Here is a 22,478-nt window from a genome sequence, read left to right on the forward strand (position 1 = left end):
CAAATTATACATTATTACTCAAGAAATAGACAATAGGAATACACATATCAGTTCCTGCCATAAAAACAGTTCTTGGAAATGCCTCCAGGTTTGAATTCTTTCCCTCTTTACAAGGACACCAGGGAAGCTCAGAGAGATTACAATGCACCAACTCTTCATAAATTAGCTATCTCCACGGAACAGCAGTCCCCGGTCTTCCGCCATCACTGCTCTGTCAACATATCAACACCACGTCTGATGAGTCACTCACTGACAGGAGACGGCAACAGGGAGAAAATGGAACAGGAAGGTCTGGTTCTCAGGCCTCTATCACATTACATACATTGCAGGATTGAAGTGTTTTCTGATGATAGAAAAACAACCGAACTCAGGGCCGGCTCCCTCTTGATGACAGGTTTTTAAAGCTCATCTTCGAGCTTGCGTCTGCTCTGAACCGCATTTCCCAATCATTGGACGGTGGGTTATGAAGGCAGAGAACAATTTGTTACATCTCTGAATGCCTCCAGCGACAAGGCCAGATTCCATCAGTCTTCCAACCAGCAGCCTGAAATATACAGTACTGGGCTCTTAGGTTAAGGTCAGTGCTCAGGGTCACAAACACGAGCAGAATAATTTCTACAGGGACAACAAAAAAAAGCCAGAGCTCTGCCCTCCTCAACAGAGTCATTTACAGAGAAGCAGGATGGCAGTGGCTCCAAGGCGTGAGGCAGAGGAACCTTGGGGTTTCTGGTGGATGCATATTCAGGATACAGTACTAGCAAGCCAAAAACGAGAAGATAGCCTGAAGTATGTGAGCCGCAGCCTCACAAGTACCTACAGTCCTCAAAGCACTTCCTCACTGGCCCGTTTCCTTTCTTTTTCAGGCAGGTCTCCCAACGGCTGGCTAGAGGGAATTTTTTCAGCCTTCATTTTTTAAGGCTCCTGCTGCCAACACCTGTCTCAATTGTCATTGGCTGACCCCTAAAGATGGGCATGAGATTCCCCAATATTAACGGACCCCAAGAGAACAATTCTTTCTGTCAGCCTCACATTGGGTACGAAAGCCTTCAACTACCTGGCATTTCTTTTAATCAGTTATACTGCTTTGGGGCTCATTTCACAAAGCCATCTGGCTTTGCAAACATCAATGTAAAGACTATGAAAAAACCCACTTTTTACTGTGGCCCTGCAATGGGGAGCAATCTACTTCAAAGTATGTTAAGCTCCAAGGGTTCTGGTGTGGAAATAGCTGGCTAAGATTCTTCATTGTTCAGACATCCAAGGATCCTGGCCCTCTAGAAGATAAAAGGATTCTTCTGAAAGCACCATGTAAAGGAAAATATTTGTTCAGTCACAGTGTCCCTACAAATGTGATCTTATGCTCCATGGCTGGGTGTCTAAGAAGATGAAAATGAAGGGGCCTTAACAGATCTGGTGGAGACCCGGTCAGATAAATTAAAGGTTGGGGGACATGTGCTGTCCTAAATTGGAGAATGCTGAGGTGCCCTCCTTCCTGTGAATATTCTACTCATTCTTACAACATGTTCCATACCTCAGGATGGCATTAAGGAGAAATGCTTTGATTTTTTTTTTCCTACTACTGAATACAGGTGCAATTTTATATATATATATATTTTTTTTTTTCAAGTGCAATTATATTTAAAATATCTTTATATTCTACTGCTTTGAGAGGTTCACTTTTGAAGTTTTCTATTCATACGTTTCAATAGTCCTACCCCTCTCTAAGAAATTGTAAGCTGGCCTTGGAAAAATCTAATAGCAGGAGAAGATACCAATGGAGGTGGTTCTTTTTTTTTCCCCTTTCTCTCTCTCTCTCTCTCCAAATAGCTATTCCATTCATTAGAATTTGAATGGTAGCAGAAATGACAACAGAAAACTCAAGGAGACTGACATTCCAACATTTAGATGTACAAAAATAGGGGCGCCTGGGTGGCTCAGTGGGTTAAGGCCTCTGCCTTCAGCTGGGGTCATGATCCCAGGGTCCTGGGATCAAGCCCTGCATTGGGCTCTCTGCTCCGCCGGGAGCCTGTTTCCTCCTCTCTCTCTCTCTGCCTGCCTCTCTGCCTACTTGTGATCTCTCTCTCTGTGTCAAATAAATAAAATCTAAAAAAAAAAAAATGATGTACAAAAATATCGTGGGGACTAATAACTCAGGGTCAGATTTAATGTGTCATTTTAAAAAGTCATCCTGTGACATAATTTCACTTGGAAGTTAGATGCAGCTGGCAGTACGTGTCCCCAGCTCATAAGAGGTTTCCCCAAAGCAGCAGCTTTCCTCTTTAAGGCACAGAGAGGAAGGGTCATTGACTATTGACCCAGCGGCTTGACCTGTATAATGGAGCAGTCTCAACACAGTTCTCAAGGGGAAACGCCCTGACAGCAGAAAGGACAAGTGCTTACGTCATACTCACAGCTGATTTATAATTTCTGCCACCAGCCCAGGGACAGGGTGGAAGCTCACTCCTTAAGACATAAATCTTCTCTGATGATACTACACTTTACTAGCAACAGACCTGTTTAAAATCGAAGCAATATGGAAGTCTCACACTTTACACTGGATCTGTTGCATCAATATTTTCTTCCACCTCCCATGTGTGGAAGGTTTAACATATTCTAGCAGTAGACTAAAGCAAAATAAAGAGGAGAAACTGGTGATACTCTACTTGGAGATCACTTCAGACAGTGCAAAACACATGAAAGTGATATTCAGTGAGGGTAAGATTTTAACAAGAACAAGAGGATAAGATTAAATTACTCCAGTGGTACGTGAAGTCACATTCTGCCTTGGTCACTTGGAGGCAACCTTGGCAAATCTTAAAGCGAAAATCTGCACAAAATATTTACCTTGATTCAGGTTTAATTTCTAGTTTAAGATTTTTCCATTGTTTGAAAATACAATATCATATAAGGTGTTCTGTTTCAATGTGATCTAGATTAAGAATGCCTATTAGTTAAGGAGGGCTACGGTTTACCTCATCTCATTAGGTCCAGGAATGATATCTGCAGGCTTCGGGAAGATTGCTTCGAACCCAATACCTGCGATCCTCTGGGAGCTATGTCGCTGTTTTTTTGGGCAGCACAGGAGTACCATCACTGGCTTCACATCTTTTTGTCAAGTGCAGGGATTCCAAGTAACCCTGGTCAGTTCATTGAAATCAGCAGAGGTGATGTATTCGATACAGTGTTGCAGATGTGGGGGATTGTCCTCCTCATTCTTCCTGTCCTGTGAGCATTACTCTGATTTTTCTGGTTCTTGTATCCTCCCCATGTCAGATTTCAAGGCCTCTACTCAGAGTGGCTTTGTAAACATACTGGTGATATACTGTGGAAACTGTGGTTTTTCTGGCTTCAAGAAAAAAACCTGATAAACAGTCATTCCAACCCCTGACCAGAGCCGGTGGTTTATGTTTGTTGTTTATGCAGTTTATTTATGATGGTTGTTTATGTGTGTTTGACAAACACAGAGAGGGGTTCTCTATACTATTTTTATTTATCTATGTATTTATTTAAAGATTTTATTTATTTGTCAGAGAGAGAGAGTCCGCACAAGCAGAGGGAACAGCAGAGACAGAGGGAGAAGCAAGCTCTCCACTGAGCAGAGAGCCCGATGTGGGACTCAATCCCAGACTCTGGGATCATGACCTGGGCCAAAGGCAGAGGCTTAACAGCCTGAGCCACCTAAGCGTCCCTCTCTATCCTGTTTTAAACAAATTTTCCCAAGTCTCTAGGTTCAGGCAGCCCTAGAGCTACTTGAAGTCTTAACTATTTGACATTAGTTTTGAAAACAATTCCTTTATTATTAACCTTATCATACAGTTACTTACTGGCTTTTTGTTTGTTTGTTTGTTTTACTATGCTTTTCAGTTCCTGCAATAGCCTGCATATATTTAAAAACAGGGATGCCTGAGTGGCTCAGTGGGTTAAAGCGTCTGCTTTTGGCTCAGGTCATGATACCAGGGTCCTGGGATCAAGCCCCCAACAGGCTCCCTGCTCAGCAGGAAGCCTGTTTCTCCCTCTCCCATTCACCCTGCTTGTGTTCCCTCTCTTGCTGTGTCTCTCTCTGTCAAATAAATAAATAAAAATCCTAAAAATAAATAAAAAACAAATTTGTCTTAAAATTAACAATGTAGAATTTATATATCCATGATTGTATTTAAAATATAGTCCAGTGATATTTTTTTAAGTTTATATTTGTCAACTGTCAGTGTTGATCCTGATTAACACTTGAGGACAGAAAACAGAATCTGAGTGGATTAAAATACAGTCTCTTTGGCAACACCAGAAACATGATAAGCCTTTTATTTAGCACTGTTTATATCACTTGTTACCTATGACAGAACAAGATCCGGGGCTTGGGGCTTTTGGTAGGCTCAACTTGTTCAATGGCTTCTAAGTACCATTTCCTCTGTCCCTGAAATTTCTGCTAGAGCCCTGCAGAAGACATTCCTTCAATTTGGTTTATCTGACATGAACAGCTCCACCCCTGTACACACTGTTGAAAGCATCCTTGAGCTTTAGCACAAAACAAAACCAAACAAATCCATTCTGAAACCAACAAAATGTTCCCTACCCCAATCATGGCTGCCAGTTATACTCCTGAAAGAGTCTGGTTGACCGTTAGTGGAAAGGAGTATTAGAGGCCAGAAGGCAGGGACATGAAGTGTCTGCAGGATGGCACTGGATCTATGAACTGGATGGCAGCTGGGAGCTAACTGTTCAGTACCTTTAGAACAGAAGAGAAAAATTCCACTTGGCTATCTATGATTTAATAAAGATTCAAAGTTCACATAGATGGTTTAAATTTAACTCTAACTAAACTAAGTCCTTTTTTTGGTCTCAGTGTGAATAATTTAAATGAATTCCCTCTCTCTTTTCTAAATTACTGTCTTTAATATTCATACACATGCCCCAAATTGCCATACCAATTAATTTATTTGAATTATAATACCATTAAAATTACGAAGAATCTCATTTTTTAAAAACATAATTGTTTTTTGTCCAAGTATTTCATTCAATAATAATCACAATACATTAATTATTTTACCATCTCATTTTTGGCTACAAAACTAATGGTTTTTTCTAATTAATTAATGAAACATGGGCGGACTCTACATGGGGAAATCCCTTTGCTTTCATAAGCAAAATACAGACCTTGTATGTGTTTGTATATATATTTATCTGTAAGACAACATTACTATTATTTTTATCACATGCACTTTTAATGGTTATATTTCAAATCCCCTTAGAAAAACACAAAGTTATTTAGTGTTTTAATATTATAAGTAAAGCTTCCAAAAAAGCAACTGAGAATATCAGTGAACACAATTAAGTTATTATCACAGTAACATAAAGTTGAGAAGTATCAAAAACATGTAAAATATTAGACAACTTTACCCAAAATTTCAGGTGTGACAGTTTCTTAGGTCAAGATTATTTAAGGTTTAGAAGAATGAAATCATAAAAGATCACAAGATACATGGTTTGTTATGCCCGTCTACAGTTCTTTCTTTATATTATTTAGCTAGCCATCAACCAATCCAAGTCTGAGTATATTTTATAGTTTGGCACATAAACAGAAATACAAAGTATTACAAGGTCACAGTCACTGAGGGCATTCATTACTGGAGCTTTAATGCAATAATCTACTTTTTGGATAGATTTCAACCATGGCATGTCTGTAACCCCCATTTCTCCATTTTGAGGTAATTGTACAATTATCACAGACACAAAGTAAAATCACATTTAAAGAATCAAAAGTCACTGGGTGTGGTGAAAAAATAATGAATACTGTTTTTCTGAAAATAAATAAATTAATTTATTAAAAAAAAAAGAATCAAAAGTCACAAAAGAAACAGGTCCTCAGTTTATCAATAAATATTTTCCAATTAGTAATACCAAGTGACAAGATCCCCAAACTGAGAATTACTAATTTAATTCTATTTATTATATATTGTTATATGACCTTTTATATTCAAAACATTTAAGATAAAATTCTCCAACTTTAAGTTTTAAATTTAAGTATGGAAAAAACAAATGGCTAAAAACAACAATGAAAACTATGAGAAGACCAGTGAAGGACAACTTACCAGACATTACAACTCCCTAGAAAGCTACTGCATTCAAAACAGAATGGTGTTGGCACAGAAATGGATAGGGATCAGAATACAGAGTCCAGAAATAGATTCAAATATATATGGCATCCTTATATGTGGCAAGATAACATTTCAATCCCATGATAAATGTTCTTGTAATAACTATAAACTAATAAAGACAGAATCCTACTTTATATCATGTACAAAACTTAAAAATTGCAGTCAGATTTGAAGGTTTTAAAAATTGGGGAGAAAACAGAGGAAAATATTTATATGACCTTGAGATACACACACGACCCTGAACAAAATAGATTATCTCAGAAGCAATAAAGAAAAAGACAGACATATTTGATTAAATAATAATTAACAATTTTCATGTGGCAAAAGACATCCCACACAGAGAGAAGAATGATAAAGATATATTTGCACACATATAACGAGGATTAACATTTCTAAAACACAGTAACTCTCAGAAAATACAAAAAAAAACCACATTACCAAGCAGAAAAGTGGGCAGTGGAAATGAAGCTGAAGTGAAGAAAAGAGAAATTCATATGGATAATAAACATGTGAAAATATTCTCAACATCAACAGTAGTGGGAAAAAGGTAAATGAATGATCAGGGACAATTAGATTGGTAAGAATTAAAAGGAGCAATGACATCTAATGCTGATGAGAATGTGGGAAATGGGCACTCTTACGCATAAATATCATTTGCTATTCCTCTGAGGAAAATAATTAGTTTTATCTGTTAAAATTAAAAATACACATACCGTTTGACCAAGCAATTCCACTTCTGGGAATCTATCCTATAGAAGAAAAAAAAAAGGACCAGTACGTAAGGACACAGGTACAAAGATGTTTACTGCAGCATTGTTTGTTGTGTGGCAGAGGAAGATGGGGGCTTGGAAATCACATAACGCCCAGGATAGGAGAAACAGTTAAATGAAATGTGATATATTGATAATATGCAATTATTTCAAAGAACAGGATAAATTGGTAGATGCTAACTTGGAGGTAATGAAAGCAAACTGGTAAGGTAAGAAAAGCAAACTGAAGTGCCATAATCCCATTCTTAAAATGGCAGCCACAGCAGCAACAGAACAGCATGTGTGATGCACTCACATGTACATGAAGGAAGGCACGGAGGAACACAGACCAGATTAACACCTACCTACGGATCAAAGTGGAATCAGGGATTAGAAGGGAGAAGGATTACTCACTTTCTCTTAGTGTATTTCTGTGCTGTTTCACTAGTGGCTAAGGGCACCATGATACTCTTAAAATTTTCAAAAATATATTTAAGAAACAATTATTAACTCTTATTAGTGGTAGTAGAGCCGTATTTCCAGACATTCATCCTCAGTGAAACAGTAGCAAATAACTATTCCTTTCTTTGATTATGCCAGTCAACACAGTATCCATGTTTAATTGCTTGCCCAGTCACCATTCCATCTCTCTCCCATATGTCTGTTAGCATGTGGTTTGGGTGGGTCAGACTCCCAGGGACACCCGAATGGTCTAAGGTAATTCTGTAGACAAGAAACACAATTGGAGCCGCTTCTAGAATTTTAATTTTCTAGTAGTCACATTTTAAAAAATTAAAAAAAAAAACAACCACATGGAAATATTTCCAATTATGTACTTGCATTCTAACTCAATAAATCCCCAAATACTACTGTTTCAACATATACTTAACATACAAATTATTAATTAGCTATTCCACATTCTTATTTCATATCTCAATTTAGACAAGCTGTATTTCAAGAGCTCAATAGCCATATGTGGCTAGTGGCTACCGTGCGGGATAGCATGAGTCCAAGCTAATGGAAGAATTGTTTTAATGTTACCATATTCAAGGGGGACATATAATTTAAGATGGCACACTTAAAAAAAAAAAAAAACCCACAACTCATCATGACAGAAGAAGAAATATCTTCTTGTGACGAGAATGCATAAGAAAAAATTAACCCTGAAAACTCCTGGCAGCCATGTGTGACCTATGAAGGAAAGCTCAAATGGGATGAAGGAGAAAATGGGTCCTGTGTCAACAATGAACCTTAGGATCAACCCCTGCCAGGACCATGGCCCATTTAGTTACATGAGCTGGTAAAGTTCATTTATTTTTTTCAGCCACTTTGAGTGAACTTTTCTTTATGACCTGCAATCAAAAGTATCCCAACTGAAGGGTGCCTGGGTGGCTTAGTTGGTTAAGCATCTGCCTCCAGCTCAGGTCATAATCCCGGGGTCCTGGGATTGAGTCCTCCAGCAGGCTCCCTGCTCACCAGGGAGCCTACTTCTTCCTCTACCCTTGCTTCCCTGTTCTTGATCTCTCTCTCTCTCACTCTCTTTCTCAAATAAATAAATAAAATCTTAAAAAAAAAAAAAAGTATCCCAATTGATACTCATCTATGGCCAATACCATATCTAAACAAATAATCTCCTCTTAAGCAAATTAACTCAGATGTTCAACATTTCTTCCATTTATCTGCAGTCAAGCCATGTTTTTGTTAAACTAGCTTTATTTGGTAACATTTTTAGATATCTTTTGGAAATACCTGAAGATTTCCACAGACTAATTCCTCATCATCCAGAATAACTGTCCATGGTTACTACCCAACAGAGTAGTTCTCCTCAAGACAATACAGACAAAAGGAGCCAAAGAAACCTATCAGTTTCACTCTCACTCTACTCTCTTTTCTAGTCCTTCCTCCCCAGACCAGGGTTCCCCAACTTGAACACTATTGACATTTTGGGGAGATAAGACTTTGTTGGAGACTGTGGTTTCCCTGAACATTGTAGAATGTTTAGCAGCATCCCACTAGATAATAAAAGAAATCCCACTCTCCCAGTAGTTGCAACAATCAAAAATGTCACTAGGCATTGTCAAATATCCTCTTTGTGGACAAAAATTGCCCCTGGCTGAGAACTACTGTTCGAGATCAACCACCAGTTCAAGTGCACAAGTAACCTTCCTTGTTCTGTTAGACTGAGTCATTGTAGAAAATATTAAAGTTTGTTCCCTGTATTACAAGCTTTCCATAAACACATGAGGTTCTAGAATCCCATCTGTTCATGTCTTCCTCCTCCCTTTCCAACTATGCTGACCCTGAGCTCTCCATTATATTCTTCTTTCTAGAAGAAATGCACCTACTTCCCTCTAACATCAGCTTGAAATAATTACTTGACTGGCTTCCAGAACAAACCACCCAACCATTTTTCTTGGGCTTCTCTGAGGGGATTTTTCTTATGAAATATTTGCTCGCTCATTTATAGTCATTCATTCCTCAATTCAGACTCTGCCAACTATGCCTCCCCGCTCCTCCATCAGCCCATGTTGGTGGGCAACTCTGCCCCTGTCTCTCCACACTGTAATACCCCACATTTTATCCTCCCTAATCCATCTCTAAGACTACAGTTTCACTGTAACCACCACTGGAAAACTTCACAGCTTCTCAAACTGATCTACAAAGTTAATTCAATTCCAGTAAAAATCTCAACAGGTTTTTTGTTTTTGTAGAAATTGACCAAATGATTCAAAAATTAAAGAACCTAGAAGAGCCAATAAAATTTAGGGAAAAAAATCAAGATGGAGAATGAACACTATTTAATATTTAAACTTAGTATAAAGCCACAATAATCAACACAATGTGGTATTGGTATAAAGACAAAGAGGTCAATGAGAAAGAATGTAGTCTATAAAAAGACACATACAAATAAAGACAACTGACTTCCAACAAGGATTAAAAAACAATTCGGGGAGAAAGAATGATATGTTCAACAAATGGTGCTACAACAATTAGATACCTACATGCAGGAACATGAACATCAATCCATATTTCACCCATACACAGACTGAACTCAAAATGGATCGCTTAAATTCATGACTGTAAAATTCAGGACTATAAACATTCTAGAAAAACAACAGGAGAAAAGCTTTGTGATCTGGGTTAGGCAAAGATGGTTAACCATGTTCATTTAAAGGACAAACTGATAACACAGACTTCATCAAAGTTAAAAACATCTGTTCATTATCAATGCTGTAAAGAGACTGGAAACACAAGCCACAAGTTGGGAGAAAATTTTACCAATCATACATCACAGTGTTATCTATAATGGCCAAAAACTATCAGCAACCCTAATGTCCATGAACAAATGGATGGATAATCAAACTATGGATAATCAAACTGTACCCATTCAATACGACATTACTTAACAATAAAAAGTAATTCACAGATGAATCTCCTAATAACCAAGCTGAGTGGAAACAAAACAAAATAAAAAACGGTACAAACAGTATTGTTGCATTTATTGAAAATTTTAGAAAATGCAAACTACCCTTTAGGGATGGAAAATATTAAAAACTGCCTGATTTGGCATGGTGGTGGGGGGTGAGGGCAGCGGTGGAGGGAGTCCTAACAGACCAGTAAGAGGAAACTTCTGGGCAAGACTGTTTCATTCCCTTGATGAAGTGGTGGTTTCACAGGTGTATGACAAAGTTTATGAAATTGTGCACTTTAAGTGCAGTTTACTGGATGCGAATTGTTCTTGCATAAAGCTGTTTGTTTCTTTTTCCTTTTTAAAGGTGTTGGCAGGGGTGGGGCACTGTTAGCTGTTGGGGAAAACATTAGCTGCTAGATCACATAGGGCTCTACTGTCCTTAGCACAGCTGTAACTGGGTCATGCTACATGGAATTTCATGAGAAGAAGCTTTTCTGGTGTGTTTTGCGTGCTTGTTTCACACGGTTTTAAATTCTGCTGCAGAGTAATACAAATGAAATCCATTTCATTGACTACTTAACATCATACAGCTTAGGTGATGTTAAATGGGAGCCTACAGGTTTGTGCTGGACAGAGAGAGATCTGACAGAGCCTCAAGAAGTACCACTGTCCACTACCTTTACTATAATTCCTCTTTTAAGTTATCTCCCCAAACAACAACCACCATGACTGTTCCTCCTGTGGTTTTCAAGATAAATCTGACCAACACCTCTCAGAAAAAGGGAAAGAAAAATGAGAATAAACTAAGTGGCCTGAATTCTCAAAGATAATAATTAAGTAACATGCTTTAACCAGATGTTTGATGACAGTGTTTTTCCCTGCAATTCTATCAGGATCAACTGCATTTACATACAAATTGATAATACCTTGGAATCCCACCTGAAAAAAAAACAAAAACAAAAACAAAAACCAACCCTGTTCCCCTAAGACATAAAACCCATGTACTAATCTACTAATTCCTTTTTGGTATGTGATGTCAAGTGCATTTTAAAAATTAAACTCCATTGCCTCCAAATGCTTCTTTAATCCACAAGGAGTGGTTTTAGCATTTAAACTAATCTATCCTAGACATAAAAAAAACCTTCTGCTTATTCTCCCAGATAATTGATTCTTGATTTGTTAAGATACTAAACACTATGCTTTATACCCTGAAATGCCAAACCCCTGGTGATCTCACTCATGTGCCCCATGCAGAGCAAATACCACTTAGTGCCTCAGCACAGAGGCCAAGGGGAGCTAAGAAAAGAACACACCCCCGCTTTGTCCTGCTGCCAGCTTAGAGGGATGGTCCCCACTGTCCCTGCATTAAACATTACCCTATGCTCCGCAGCAGCTACAGAAGCAAGTCATATGGTGCCAACTTCTCAAAGCAAATACCCTTTTCAGTTCTTGGAACATGAAAATAAACCCCAAAGATAAGCTCTGCTCAAAACTGGCCTAAGGAAAGGTACAGACCACCCCCGACAGTCACAGGAAAAGACAGTACTGGAAAATCAGGGTCTAGTAAGAGACTGGCACCCAGGGCTAATGCCATTCCCAGTTAATCCCATCGATCTGGATGACACACAGAAGTTAGAAATCACTTTTCCTATACAATAGAGAGCACAAAGCATAGGCCAAAGTAATATTTTCTAACAGAACAAGAACACTTTTCACAGAAACATTTACAAAATAGGCAAATATTTCTTGAAAGATTTTATAGTTATAGAATAAAGGCATTTCAAAATCTTTCCCTCAATATAATATGCATATTTGAATTTATTATGATTACAAACTTCATTTAAAAAAAATAAAAATTTAACCTTTTTTGGTAGCTCAAATAGATGTCACCTATTCCACATGCAAGTAAAATTCATAGAACAGGGGCACCTGGGTGGCTCAGTGGGTTAAAGCCTCTGCCTTTGGCTCAGGTCATGATCTCAGGGTCCTGGGATCGAGCCCCATGTCGGGCTCTCTGCTCAGCAGGGAGCCTGCTTCCCCCCCCACCCTCTGCCTGCTTCTCTGCCTACTTGTGATCTCTGTCTGTCAAAGAAATAAATAAAATCTTTAAAAAAAATTAATAGAACACCCTTAAGGAAACTCTTCCCCCTCATTAGAGAACTCTCTGCATAGAATTTTCTTATGGTACTACTCAAAAGTTACCTGGGTGGTGTATGAGCTAAAGCAGAGCCCAGAAGGCCATGGGAGGAGATGTGTCCAGCTGCTGGCATATTCTATGGTCTCATCTTATATTCCACAACCTGAGCGCACAGACGCTCTCTAACTCATCCAAGGAGAGGGGACTTTATCGAACAAAATATAAGAAGTCAATGCACATGTATTCAGATGAAAGAAACGACCCACCAGGATTCTCAGAGGGTGAGAACCCTATTGCAGAAAAACAAAGAGGGAATCCTCAAATAACTTCTTCCCAGCTATGGAGGTTGGACAGTCAGCTGCCACAAAGAGTAAAAGGGCAGGGAGCTGAATTCTCTGGCATCAGGAACAGCTGAGGAAACAGGAGAGATTCTAAGGAGAAACTTGCAGCTACCACCCACCTCTCCGAGATCCCCCTCAGAGGGCTTGACTCACTTCCACACCACAGGGTACCGAGGACAACAGAGAACTTGGCCACTTGGCTCATGTCTCAGGGAATAATGGACAGCACTTACTGAAGCTGGGACTGCTACACCACACAGCCAGGCTCTCCCCAGTCTCCAGATTAGTCTGACTAAACCTTGTTCCCTGGTAGTTCTGGGGTGTACCTTGAGGCCTTCCCTTTGGTTGCAGTTCTAAGTGTGAAACTCAAGAAAAGTTGGGGTTAAGCTTTCCAAAATGTCCCAAGAAACCAGGACAAGCATGGTGAAGTCAAGCATACAGGGGGGGTCTACCATTTAATTGATCCACACTGTGGACGTCAATGCTAAAACTCCTGTCTTCCAGAACAAAGCACACCCATTTCCTTGCTGATTACGTCTTTCTAACTCAAGCACACTCTTTTTCTTTCTTTTTTATTTTTTTAAAGATTTTATTTATTTATTTGTCAGAGAGAGAGGAGCGAGAGTGATCACAGACAGACAGAGTGGCAGGTAGAGGCAGAGGGAGAAGCAGGCTCCCTGCCAAGCAAGGAGCCCGATGCGGTACTCGATCCCAGGACGCTGGGATCATGACCTGAGCTGAAAGCAGCTGCTTAACCAACTGAGCCACCCAGGTGTCCCTCAAGCACACTCTTAAAAAGGAAAGGCTGCTTTCCAATCCCTGGAGGCAGGAACCCTAAATTCTGGTCACAGTTCACAGTCAAGGAACTAGGCTAAGCACAAGGAAATCTCCAATCCTTTGTGTTGTTAGTTCCACACTTCTCAAATAAAGGTTTGTCCAGTCAGAGGTCTGTTCAAGTTTCTTCCAGGTATGAAATTCTGACTAAAATTTTTGGTATGGACATAAATAATAGCCCGCTTCATTTTCCTCAACACCTGTCTACCCCAAAACACAATTTTAAGAACTGAACTGTACAGTATGCTGAGAAAAAGGATAGGCAGGTCTAGGGTGAGGGCTTATTCTGGAAGAGGGGTCACTGAGCACAAAGAGTTCCCTCATAGCCTGATGACACAGAGCCAGAACATGTGTGGAGTCCGTCCCCACAGCACACCTAGAAATCTCCTGTTACCAGGTTTGACCATCATGGGATGCAAGGGAAAGGTCTACCCAAGGCTCTTGGGCCAAATGCCCTGTTAAAAACCTCACCACTGACAAAAGCTGAGAAAATCCCAGCTCCTCAGAAAATGCTCTGCAAATGATACGGCTTTAAAGGAATTTTCCCAGCCTACTTTGCAGTCTTTGGTCTAACTCTAGAGAACAAAAATAAGAGATGGGGGAGGGGATGGCACAGGGAGGGCTTCACTGCTGGTACTCTTTATTTTACAGAACACGTACATAGTACTTAAAGTAGGCCACACACTGCTGTAAACACTTTACAAATATTAGCTGATTTAATTCTCAAGACACTCCCCATTTTACAAATGAGGAAGCAAAGACACCTAGAGGCTCAGTGACCTTCTGAAAGTCACAGCACTAGTTAAATGGCAGAAGTAGGATTGAAATCCAGGCAGTGTGTGTGGCTCCTCAGCCCATGCTCTGAAATGCCCACTGAGGAACAGACCTGAAAAGGTGGCTTTTAGTGAGAAACCAGAGGCAATCACTCACCAGCCTCGGGGGGTTGCTGTACAAGCCTACACAAGCCTCTCAGAGTGAGGAGTGCTCACTGAAAAACTCTCCAAATTCCTGCTTGATTCGTTTTTGTTAAAGAGTTATTCTAGCAAAGATGAAGTAGAGAACTTATCCTCTGGCCTTAGGGGCATCCAGAAATCCACTTTGCCACCATACAGGCCCTGAAGCTCTAACACTTCTCACCATGGGGAGGTCGGGGGGCATTTTAAGCTCACATGGAGAACCGGGTGAAGGTCTGACAGCCTCCACCCCCAACACGCCCAGATTCTAATCTGCACTCCCAGGTGTGTTTGGAAATGCACGTGTATTTTGAGAACCCTCTGGAGGGGACCTAGCCCTTCTTACCTTGGGGCAAAATTAAGGTTTCCCTACAATTTTCTAAGGTCAGAGGATCAATCCGACTTTGCTTCCACCTGGCAGGTCCCCCCCCCAGCTCCCTTCGCGGAAGATGAGGACAGGCAGAATAAAGGCCGCTGCCAACACAGGCCAAATACCAAACCAGCTCTTCGATGAATATATAAATGCAATTGACATTCTTTCACAGGCTGCAGTCCTCTCTTTACTCTCAGGATATATTACACCATTCTCTTTTGATATAAACATGCCACTTTAAATGCTAATTCGGATGCAACACTCAATTTCTTCTTCGTTTTGTTTCTGGGTTTCTAACATTAAAAATGACACTGGACTTCCATTCGGCTTTGACAAGAGATATTGTGAGTTTTTGCTTCCATATCTATGGGTGCGGCAGGGAAGAAAGTACTAAAAAGGAAGCTAATTTATTTTAAAATGCATCCAAATAACAAGTGTGGTTTACACAGCCTTTGGTGTGCTTGGATTAAGCCCTTTCCCTCCATTTCAGGAAATGTTGCCCTCACCTTGCTGAAAATCTCACAAAAATCTAATGCAACTCCATTGTGAAATGAAGGTGATTCCCTCTCCTTGCAGTCTAGACTGAAACTACTCATTTTACTCAAACTACTTTTTCTGAACACTGTTTAGAAAGTCAAGGGAGTATGCTCTGGCTGAAATACAACCAGTGGGAAAATAAGCCTTCTTTTCAGAAAACAGACATTTCTACACATGCCAAGCACATCGTCCCAAGCCTATTAAATTACACGGAGGGCCACTTCCCAGCTGGTCTCAAAACGAGAAATTCCATCCTAACCCTGTACCTTCAGTTCAATATATCTACAGTGAGACAAGCCACCTTCTGCGTCCCGCAGGCCCAGTTCCACCCAGAACCTTTCGACAACCCTCAAGGTCCTCTGCCTCCATTGTCCTGACCACCCTCTGACAACACTCTCCCTCTGCTGCTGACTCATCTCCCATCCGTTTCCTGCCCTGCCCCAGAGAGACAAAATTAGAAAGAAGGGAAGTCAGTCTGCCACTCATTCCTATGTTCATTAACTTACACGTGGGGCAGAAGAGTTCTGGAAGGCTGCTCCCTTATCTGGTGGCCTCCTGTCCCACCCGCCCAGGAGACGAATTCCAGTAAGGAACTGTTTGCCTCCGTGCTAAACTCGGCACAGGGACCTGCGGTCCAAAGCTATGCATGAGTCCATGAGACACCGAAGAGAAAACATCTCCAAGCTCCAACTGAATGGATTTCTGGTACGAGGACGTCTGGCACTGTGGCAGGTATATTTAAGATGCCTGCCTTCTCTGTACATGGGGAGGTGGGTTTCCTAGGAGACCTGAAACAGCTGGATGCCAGCAGACAGCTAGCTACGGGTGCCACACCCACCCGTGCTAGCCCCCAGCGGCCTCCCGAACAGGGAGATAGCAGACGGAAAGCGTGAATGGAGAGGGGACAAGACTCCAGGGAGAGGAACAATTACTGGATACAACAAGTACTGTTGCTACATCAAGAAATTATTAAAATAAGCCAAGACTCCTAAGATGTCTTTTAGGCATTTCCATCCTCCCAAAGATTGCTGGGCATGCAGAAACACACTTTTTCAGGACCTTTGTGCACACCAGGAGCGGCATCTGCTTGGGTTTCAACTGCTGGATGCTGCTTTAAAAGGTGTCTAGGCAAAGACCTGGCCAAGTGTCAAGTCCCTGATTCTACTCTAATCAAGTGGTAACTATTCACATAGTTTTATGAATTCTACATCAACCCGGCTCCATAAAACGGTGCCCTCTATGCTCATGATTAAAAGACATAGAAGAAACACTACTTAAGTAGCAAGGAGAATTTCCTTGCTAAGAATAGATAGTGCAGTTTCCTTCTCTGTATAAAGACATCTAAAAGATAGCTGGAAAACAACGGAGGAGGAGAGGGACTGGACTCCAGCCCACTTCGGGCACCTCTCCCTGGAGGAATTCTATGAAAAAAGAGGTTGTTGCCTGGGAGAAATGTTCACTCAGACAATTAACAAAACACAAAAGGGTCCTTTAAAAAATAAAATGTAGCTGCCTGGGCCACCCTGGCCTTGCTCCTCACCACTTATCTTGGGTTTTTAGCACCTTCTCTGTCCGAAAACAAACAATTCCCAGTCTTGCCTCTTGCGCTGAAATGTTGTTTCAGAGCCCAAGATCTAACTATGGGTAAAGACAAGATAAGGGACCCAAAACACCATGAGCACTTACATCAATACGGACTGTTTAGATTAGTTGTCATTAGGAAAATAAAAAGAATTTCAAGAGCGCCTATGTATTGCACACTGAATTTAAACCAAGAAAGATCGACATGAGCCGACCAGACACGGAATCACTATGAGTCCTCAACACATTGTGACAGGAACTCTGAGCAAAAGCAGGACAGTTCACTCTGCTGGGAGGCTCACTGTCTGGCTGGGGGAGACAGACATTGTGGGTCATCTCCCAACACCCATACTCTGTATGTGACCATACTGGGCATCTTGTGATAGATAAAGATAAGTCAGTCACTTCTCTTAAAGGCCTGAAAACTCAAGACAACAAATCTAATTCTGCAGCTAAATGTCATAATGTCGCATTTCAGATATCATCTCACGTGCCTCCTTTCTCCACGAGTACCAAAATTTATTACGATGCTTTGGCATTAACTAGTAAGGTACCTGCCACAGCAGATACTCCAGCAACTATAAAACTGTACTCATTTGAGCCAATCTTCAAGTCACAAAAAAACAAGAGTAAAACAAAAATAAATACAGATTGGGTACAACCTTGCATTCAAAACAGGTAAAATTTACCCAATTTTCCCCTTCAAATCATTGTTAAATCTCCATACATATTGGATAAAACAGTCTGAAATCTTACCTTCGTGTAATTACTGAGTATTTTAAATAAAATAGTTCAAGAATATCAAAATGAGAGAGTATACTGTAAATATCCATGTATCTACCACATTAATTATACACATGAAACCCCTGTAGCATTTAGTACTATAATTTGTCACCCATGCATGTTTTTATATTTTTACTGTACATGTTTGCATTCACCAACAAATGTCTTATTTTGCACATTTTAAAATTTTATCATGTAAATACTTTCTTGTAAATGCAATTTGCTTTTAGCTTCTGTTCTGCACATTTTTGATACTATTATGTGTTGATACTTATGTTCCAGTTCATTCACCTACCTGCTGTATAGTATTTCACTGAATGATTATATCATGATTTATTCAAAGGGTCTCCAGTTTTTGACAGGTAGCTTATAGGAGAAAGAGCAGAGAGTATCACAACTTTAGTTCCAAAGAGAAAGAGACGGAAAGTGCTGGAAGGATCTAGGATCAAGTCTTAGCATGTGGCTACTTAGCATGTGGCTTCCTCCTTGAAAGGGGGAAGGCACTAGGTGAAGTCCAGCTATCCAAGCAGTCAGCAGGGAGAGGACATCTGGGACCCTTAACTTGATAAAGGACTGAGAAAACCTCTGAAAATCTGATCTGGAGTCACTGCTCATTTAGTAACATCTTGCCTGGAAAGCAGGTCCTTTGACTTCTCCTCTGTTGCCCCTTCGCCCCATACAAAAAAAGGACAGAATCATTCCCTTTGCAACCTTTTAAAACATATATGAAACAACACAGATTTCAAGTGATTTCTTGAGAAAATGATCATATTTTACAAATTCCTGAGGAATTGGATTATCTTTTGGACAGAAGGCAGTTTGTTTTTTTTTATACTTTAAGATAGTAATAAAAAGAAAAACCTATTTTCTGTGATCCATTGTGAGAGCTTTAACTTTCACATATATAAAACATGTTTTTGTGATTCCAGACATAAAAATTATCTGTAAGACAATACTAAATCTTTTAAAAAATCTGATAAATCCCTAAGTGCTTGAATGATGACAATGCATTTTAAAAATATCATCCTTCAAGACATACAAAGCTGAAGCCCCAGGTATAACAAAATCAGGCACCTTCTTCCAGGAGCACAGCCTTTCTGAAGGCACACACCTCCCCCTACCTCTCCACCCCCAGCCCATCCTACCCCCAACACATTCCCTCGCACCACTTTTTAACTACAAGCAATGAGGAATCCATCACCCTGTGTAGTTGCTTACTGTTAACATGGAAACAAGATTCAACAGAACAGCGAAATCAAATCCTCAATCTCTCTGGGAGAAGATACTACAAGATCTGAAAACACTTATGCCAGAGGCGTTTAACCAGTAAATACAAGAACTAAGTGTTAACAAGTTTTAATAACCAGGAACAGTTACGTTGACAAGTGTGACTTGTGCCCTTCTTCATTAGATTTTTCATTAGATTTGTATTAAATCACTCTAGCAATTATTTTTAAAAATATTTTCTTTTTGGGGAGCCTGGGTGGCTCAGTGAGTTAAGTCTCTGCCTTCCGCTCAGGTCAAGCCCCACATCGGGCTCTCTGTTCAGCAGGGAGCCTGCTTCTCTACCTGTTTGTGATCTCTCTCTCTCTCTGTCAAATAAATAAATAAAATCTTCAAAAAAAATTTCTTTTTCTCCAAGTCATAAAACAACTGCATGAGGAAATTAATTACTAACGTTTTATATGGGGGTCAATGAAAATGCTGAGTGGTGTCAAGTCCCAGAACATCTCTATCATACACCATTAATTCTACTGGGAATATTTAATTAAAAATACCCAACTTTTGTAGCAACATGGACCGGACTGAAAGAGATTATGCTGAGTGAAATAAGTCAAGCAGAGAGAGTCAACTATCATATGGTTTCACTTATTTGTGGAGCATAACAAATAGCATGGAGGACAATGGGGAGTTAGAGAGAAGAAGGGGAGTTGGGGGAAATTGGAAGGGGAGGTGAACCATGAGAGACTATGGACTCTGAAAAACAATCTGTGGGTTTTGAAGGGGCGGGGGGTGGGAGGTTGTGGTACCAGGTGGTGCCTGTGGGTATTATAGAGGGCACAGATTACATGGAGCACTGGGTGTGGTGAAAAAATAATGAATACTGTTTTTCTGAAAATAAATTAATTAATTTAATTAAAAAAAATACAAAAGAGCATCTTCTTTCTTTTTTTTTTTTAACTTGGAATATTAATTTCCACAGAATTCACTAAAAAAGGAAAAGGTAGATTTATGTTGATGTACATGCTATGTTTTACTTCCACTATCTGATTGATGTATCAATTGACTTTTATTAAGGATGAGATTTTTTTTTTTTTTAAAGATCTTACTTATTTATTTGACAGGCAGAGATCACAAGTAGGCAGAGAGCGAGAGGGGTGGAAGGAGACTCCCTGGGATCATGACCTGAGCCAAAGGCAGAGGCTTTAACCCAGTGAGCCACCCAGGTGCCCCAAGGATGAGATTTAAATGACTAAAATGTAATTCTATGTTTCTCTTAAGCTTTCAAAGCATGGGTGTCAAAGAAACTTATGCCGTCACCCTTTTCATTCATGAAAGATTCTATGCTCCCAAGTCAAGAAATTTAAATGTATCTTCTATTTTCTCCCACCAACCCACAGTTATCAGCTAACATTAACAGACTTATACAGGGAGATGTGAGATAAGGAGATACTACAAAAGGAGGCCCTTAAATAGACATGGGGAATCTAATTTGTAATTAACATGACCTTAATAAAAATTTACAGGAAACATACTAACTCAAAAACTAAAAGAAAAAAAACGTAACCTAATATAAAGGCAAAAAGAAAATCTGACTGAAATTCTGAACTTCTCAAAGTATTAAAGACAAACCTAGGATAATTTAAGCGTTAAATAAAGGTACAAGGGAAAAGAGATTTTTTTTCCTAGTAAGATATTTCATGTAGTTTTACTTCGGGTTTTCTTATCTCTTATTTTTTATCTTGATTAGAAATACCAAAATTGGGGGCGCCTGGGTGGCTCAGTGGGTTAAGCCACTGCCTTCGGCTCAGGTCATGATCTCAGGGTCCTGGGATCAAGTCCCGCATTGGGCTCTCTGCTCAGCAGGGAGCCTGCTTCCCTCTCTCTCTCTCTCTCTGTGCCTGCCTCTCTATCTACTATCAAATAAATAAATAAAATCTTTAAAAAAAAAAAAAAAAAGAAATACCAAAATGTTTGGACTTTTCCAGGTCTAGGAGAGAGTCCTAATCATGATTCAGAAGAAGCCAAGGTTTTTATTCTAAAGGCATTTTCTACAGCCAACTTTTAGGTCATTAACCTCTAGCACACACAGATGAAAGATGGAAGTCCGTGAAAATTTATCCAGACACAGTCTTCAAAAACAATGATCCCATATCCTCCAGGCAGCCTAAAGCTGTAAAACGTTAAGAACCAAAATAGATAGTACTGAAATCTTCATAGAAGATGAAATTTTGGTTCTCAGATGCAAAAACTGACATAATCTAAAAACTGGTAAACAAAATGAATACAATCTTCCAACAATTACCACATACAATTCTAATACTTTAAGTTGAGATCTGTATCAACCTACTTGAAATATTATACTTTTCTATAAAAAGGACATTGCCCATCCACTCAATTCTGTAATGTAGATACCAAATCCCAGTATTTCCAGATCAGCCCTTACACAACACTGGTTGGTAACAAATCTACCCTAAATTTAGTGGAACACAGAAGGTAATTAATTTCCTTCTGCAACTTGCTAATGGTAAAACAAACAAACAAAGAACCAAAACAAACAATGATTTATGCAAATATATTATTGGCCTTCAAAACAAAAGGTTGGAACAAACTATGAAGAAATCAGGTTGAGGTTCATAAATCTGCTATTTTTAAAATAAGACCATGACATCAGTCAATGCAATAAGATCCAGATCTAACAGATAGTTCAGCTGACTTAAATTCCTCATCATCATGGCAAAAGTTTATCATTTCCTTTGCATAAAATCCATAGCATAAAAAACAATCACAGATTTCTAGAACATATAGGAGAACACTAATTTTTGACTCGGATCCATTTATACCATTTGCAGACCAAATAATGTGTTTGCTTGATTACCTAAGAGAATTTTTTTTTTTTAATTAAGATTGCCCCAGGAATAAGTAAGCATTTTGGCTTACAACGCCCATAAGGACAAAATCTAGAAAGTTTCTTCACCTTATCCTGAAATCATGAATATGTGACATTTATAAGTAAATGCAAAGTGTCTGTTTCCTCAATTCAGTTGATTATCATTAATCCTCCATTTGCCTGAAAATCCTAACAAGTTGGAGAATAACCACATTACAAACTGTACAACATAGTAATAATAAGGAAACAAAATTAGGCTACTTACAAACTTCCTCTTCTGGGGAGACTGAGCTCCTTCTGCAAAAGAAAAACAAAACAAAACACCTACATGAGAGGTCACATTAACCTTAGCCTAAAAAGGCACCAAACAGATAGCCTAATTCTTCATTATGCTTGATTTAGCATTTTTCACAAGGAAAAGATTTTAACGTCATGATTTTAGGCTGGATCCCTTCTTACATTGTTCTCTTTACATGTTGTGTTGAAATTACAAACATAGTTCATCTAAATTCCAA

At 39.5% G+C, this 22,478-nt stretch overlaps 1 protein-coding gene across 6 annotated transcripts in view; it reads right to left on the reverse strand.

Moving 5' to 3' along the window:
- MAST4 (microtubule associated serine/threonine kinase family member 4) overlaps window positions 1–22,478 on the reverse strand; it is a 552,196-nt gene that overhangs the window by 249,558 nt on the left and 280,160 nt on the right. For 4 of the 6 annotated variants that reach the window (XM_032336083.1, XM_032336081.1, XM_032336082.1 and 1 more), the window contains one exon: window positions 22,229–22,260. In XM_032336083.1, the coding sequence (XP_032191974.1) occupies window positions 22,229–22,260 (32 nt within the window). Of the gene's footprint in view, window positions 1–6,865; window positions 6,902–22,228; window positions 22,261–22,478 lie in introns of all 6 variants that reach the window. The other 2 variants (XM_032336080.1, XM_032336085.1) reach the window with 1 other exon arrangement.

The sequence above is a fragment of the Mustela erminea genome, chromosome 3 (assembly GCF_009829155.1).
Source record: "Mustela erminea isolate mMusErm1 chromosome 3, mMusErm1.Pri, whole genome shotgun sequence".
Taxonomy (NCBI): domain Eukaryota; kingdom Metazoa; phylum Chordata; class Mammalia; order Carnivora; family Mustelidae; genus Mustela; species Mustela erminea.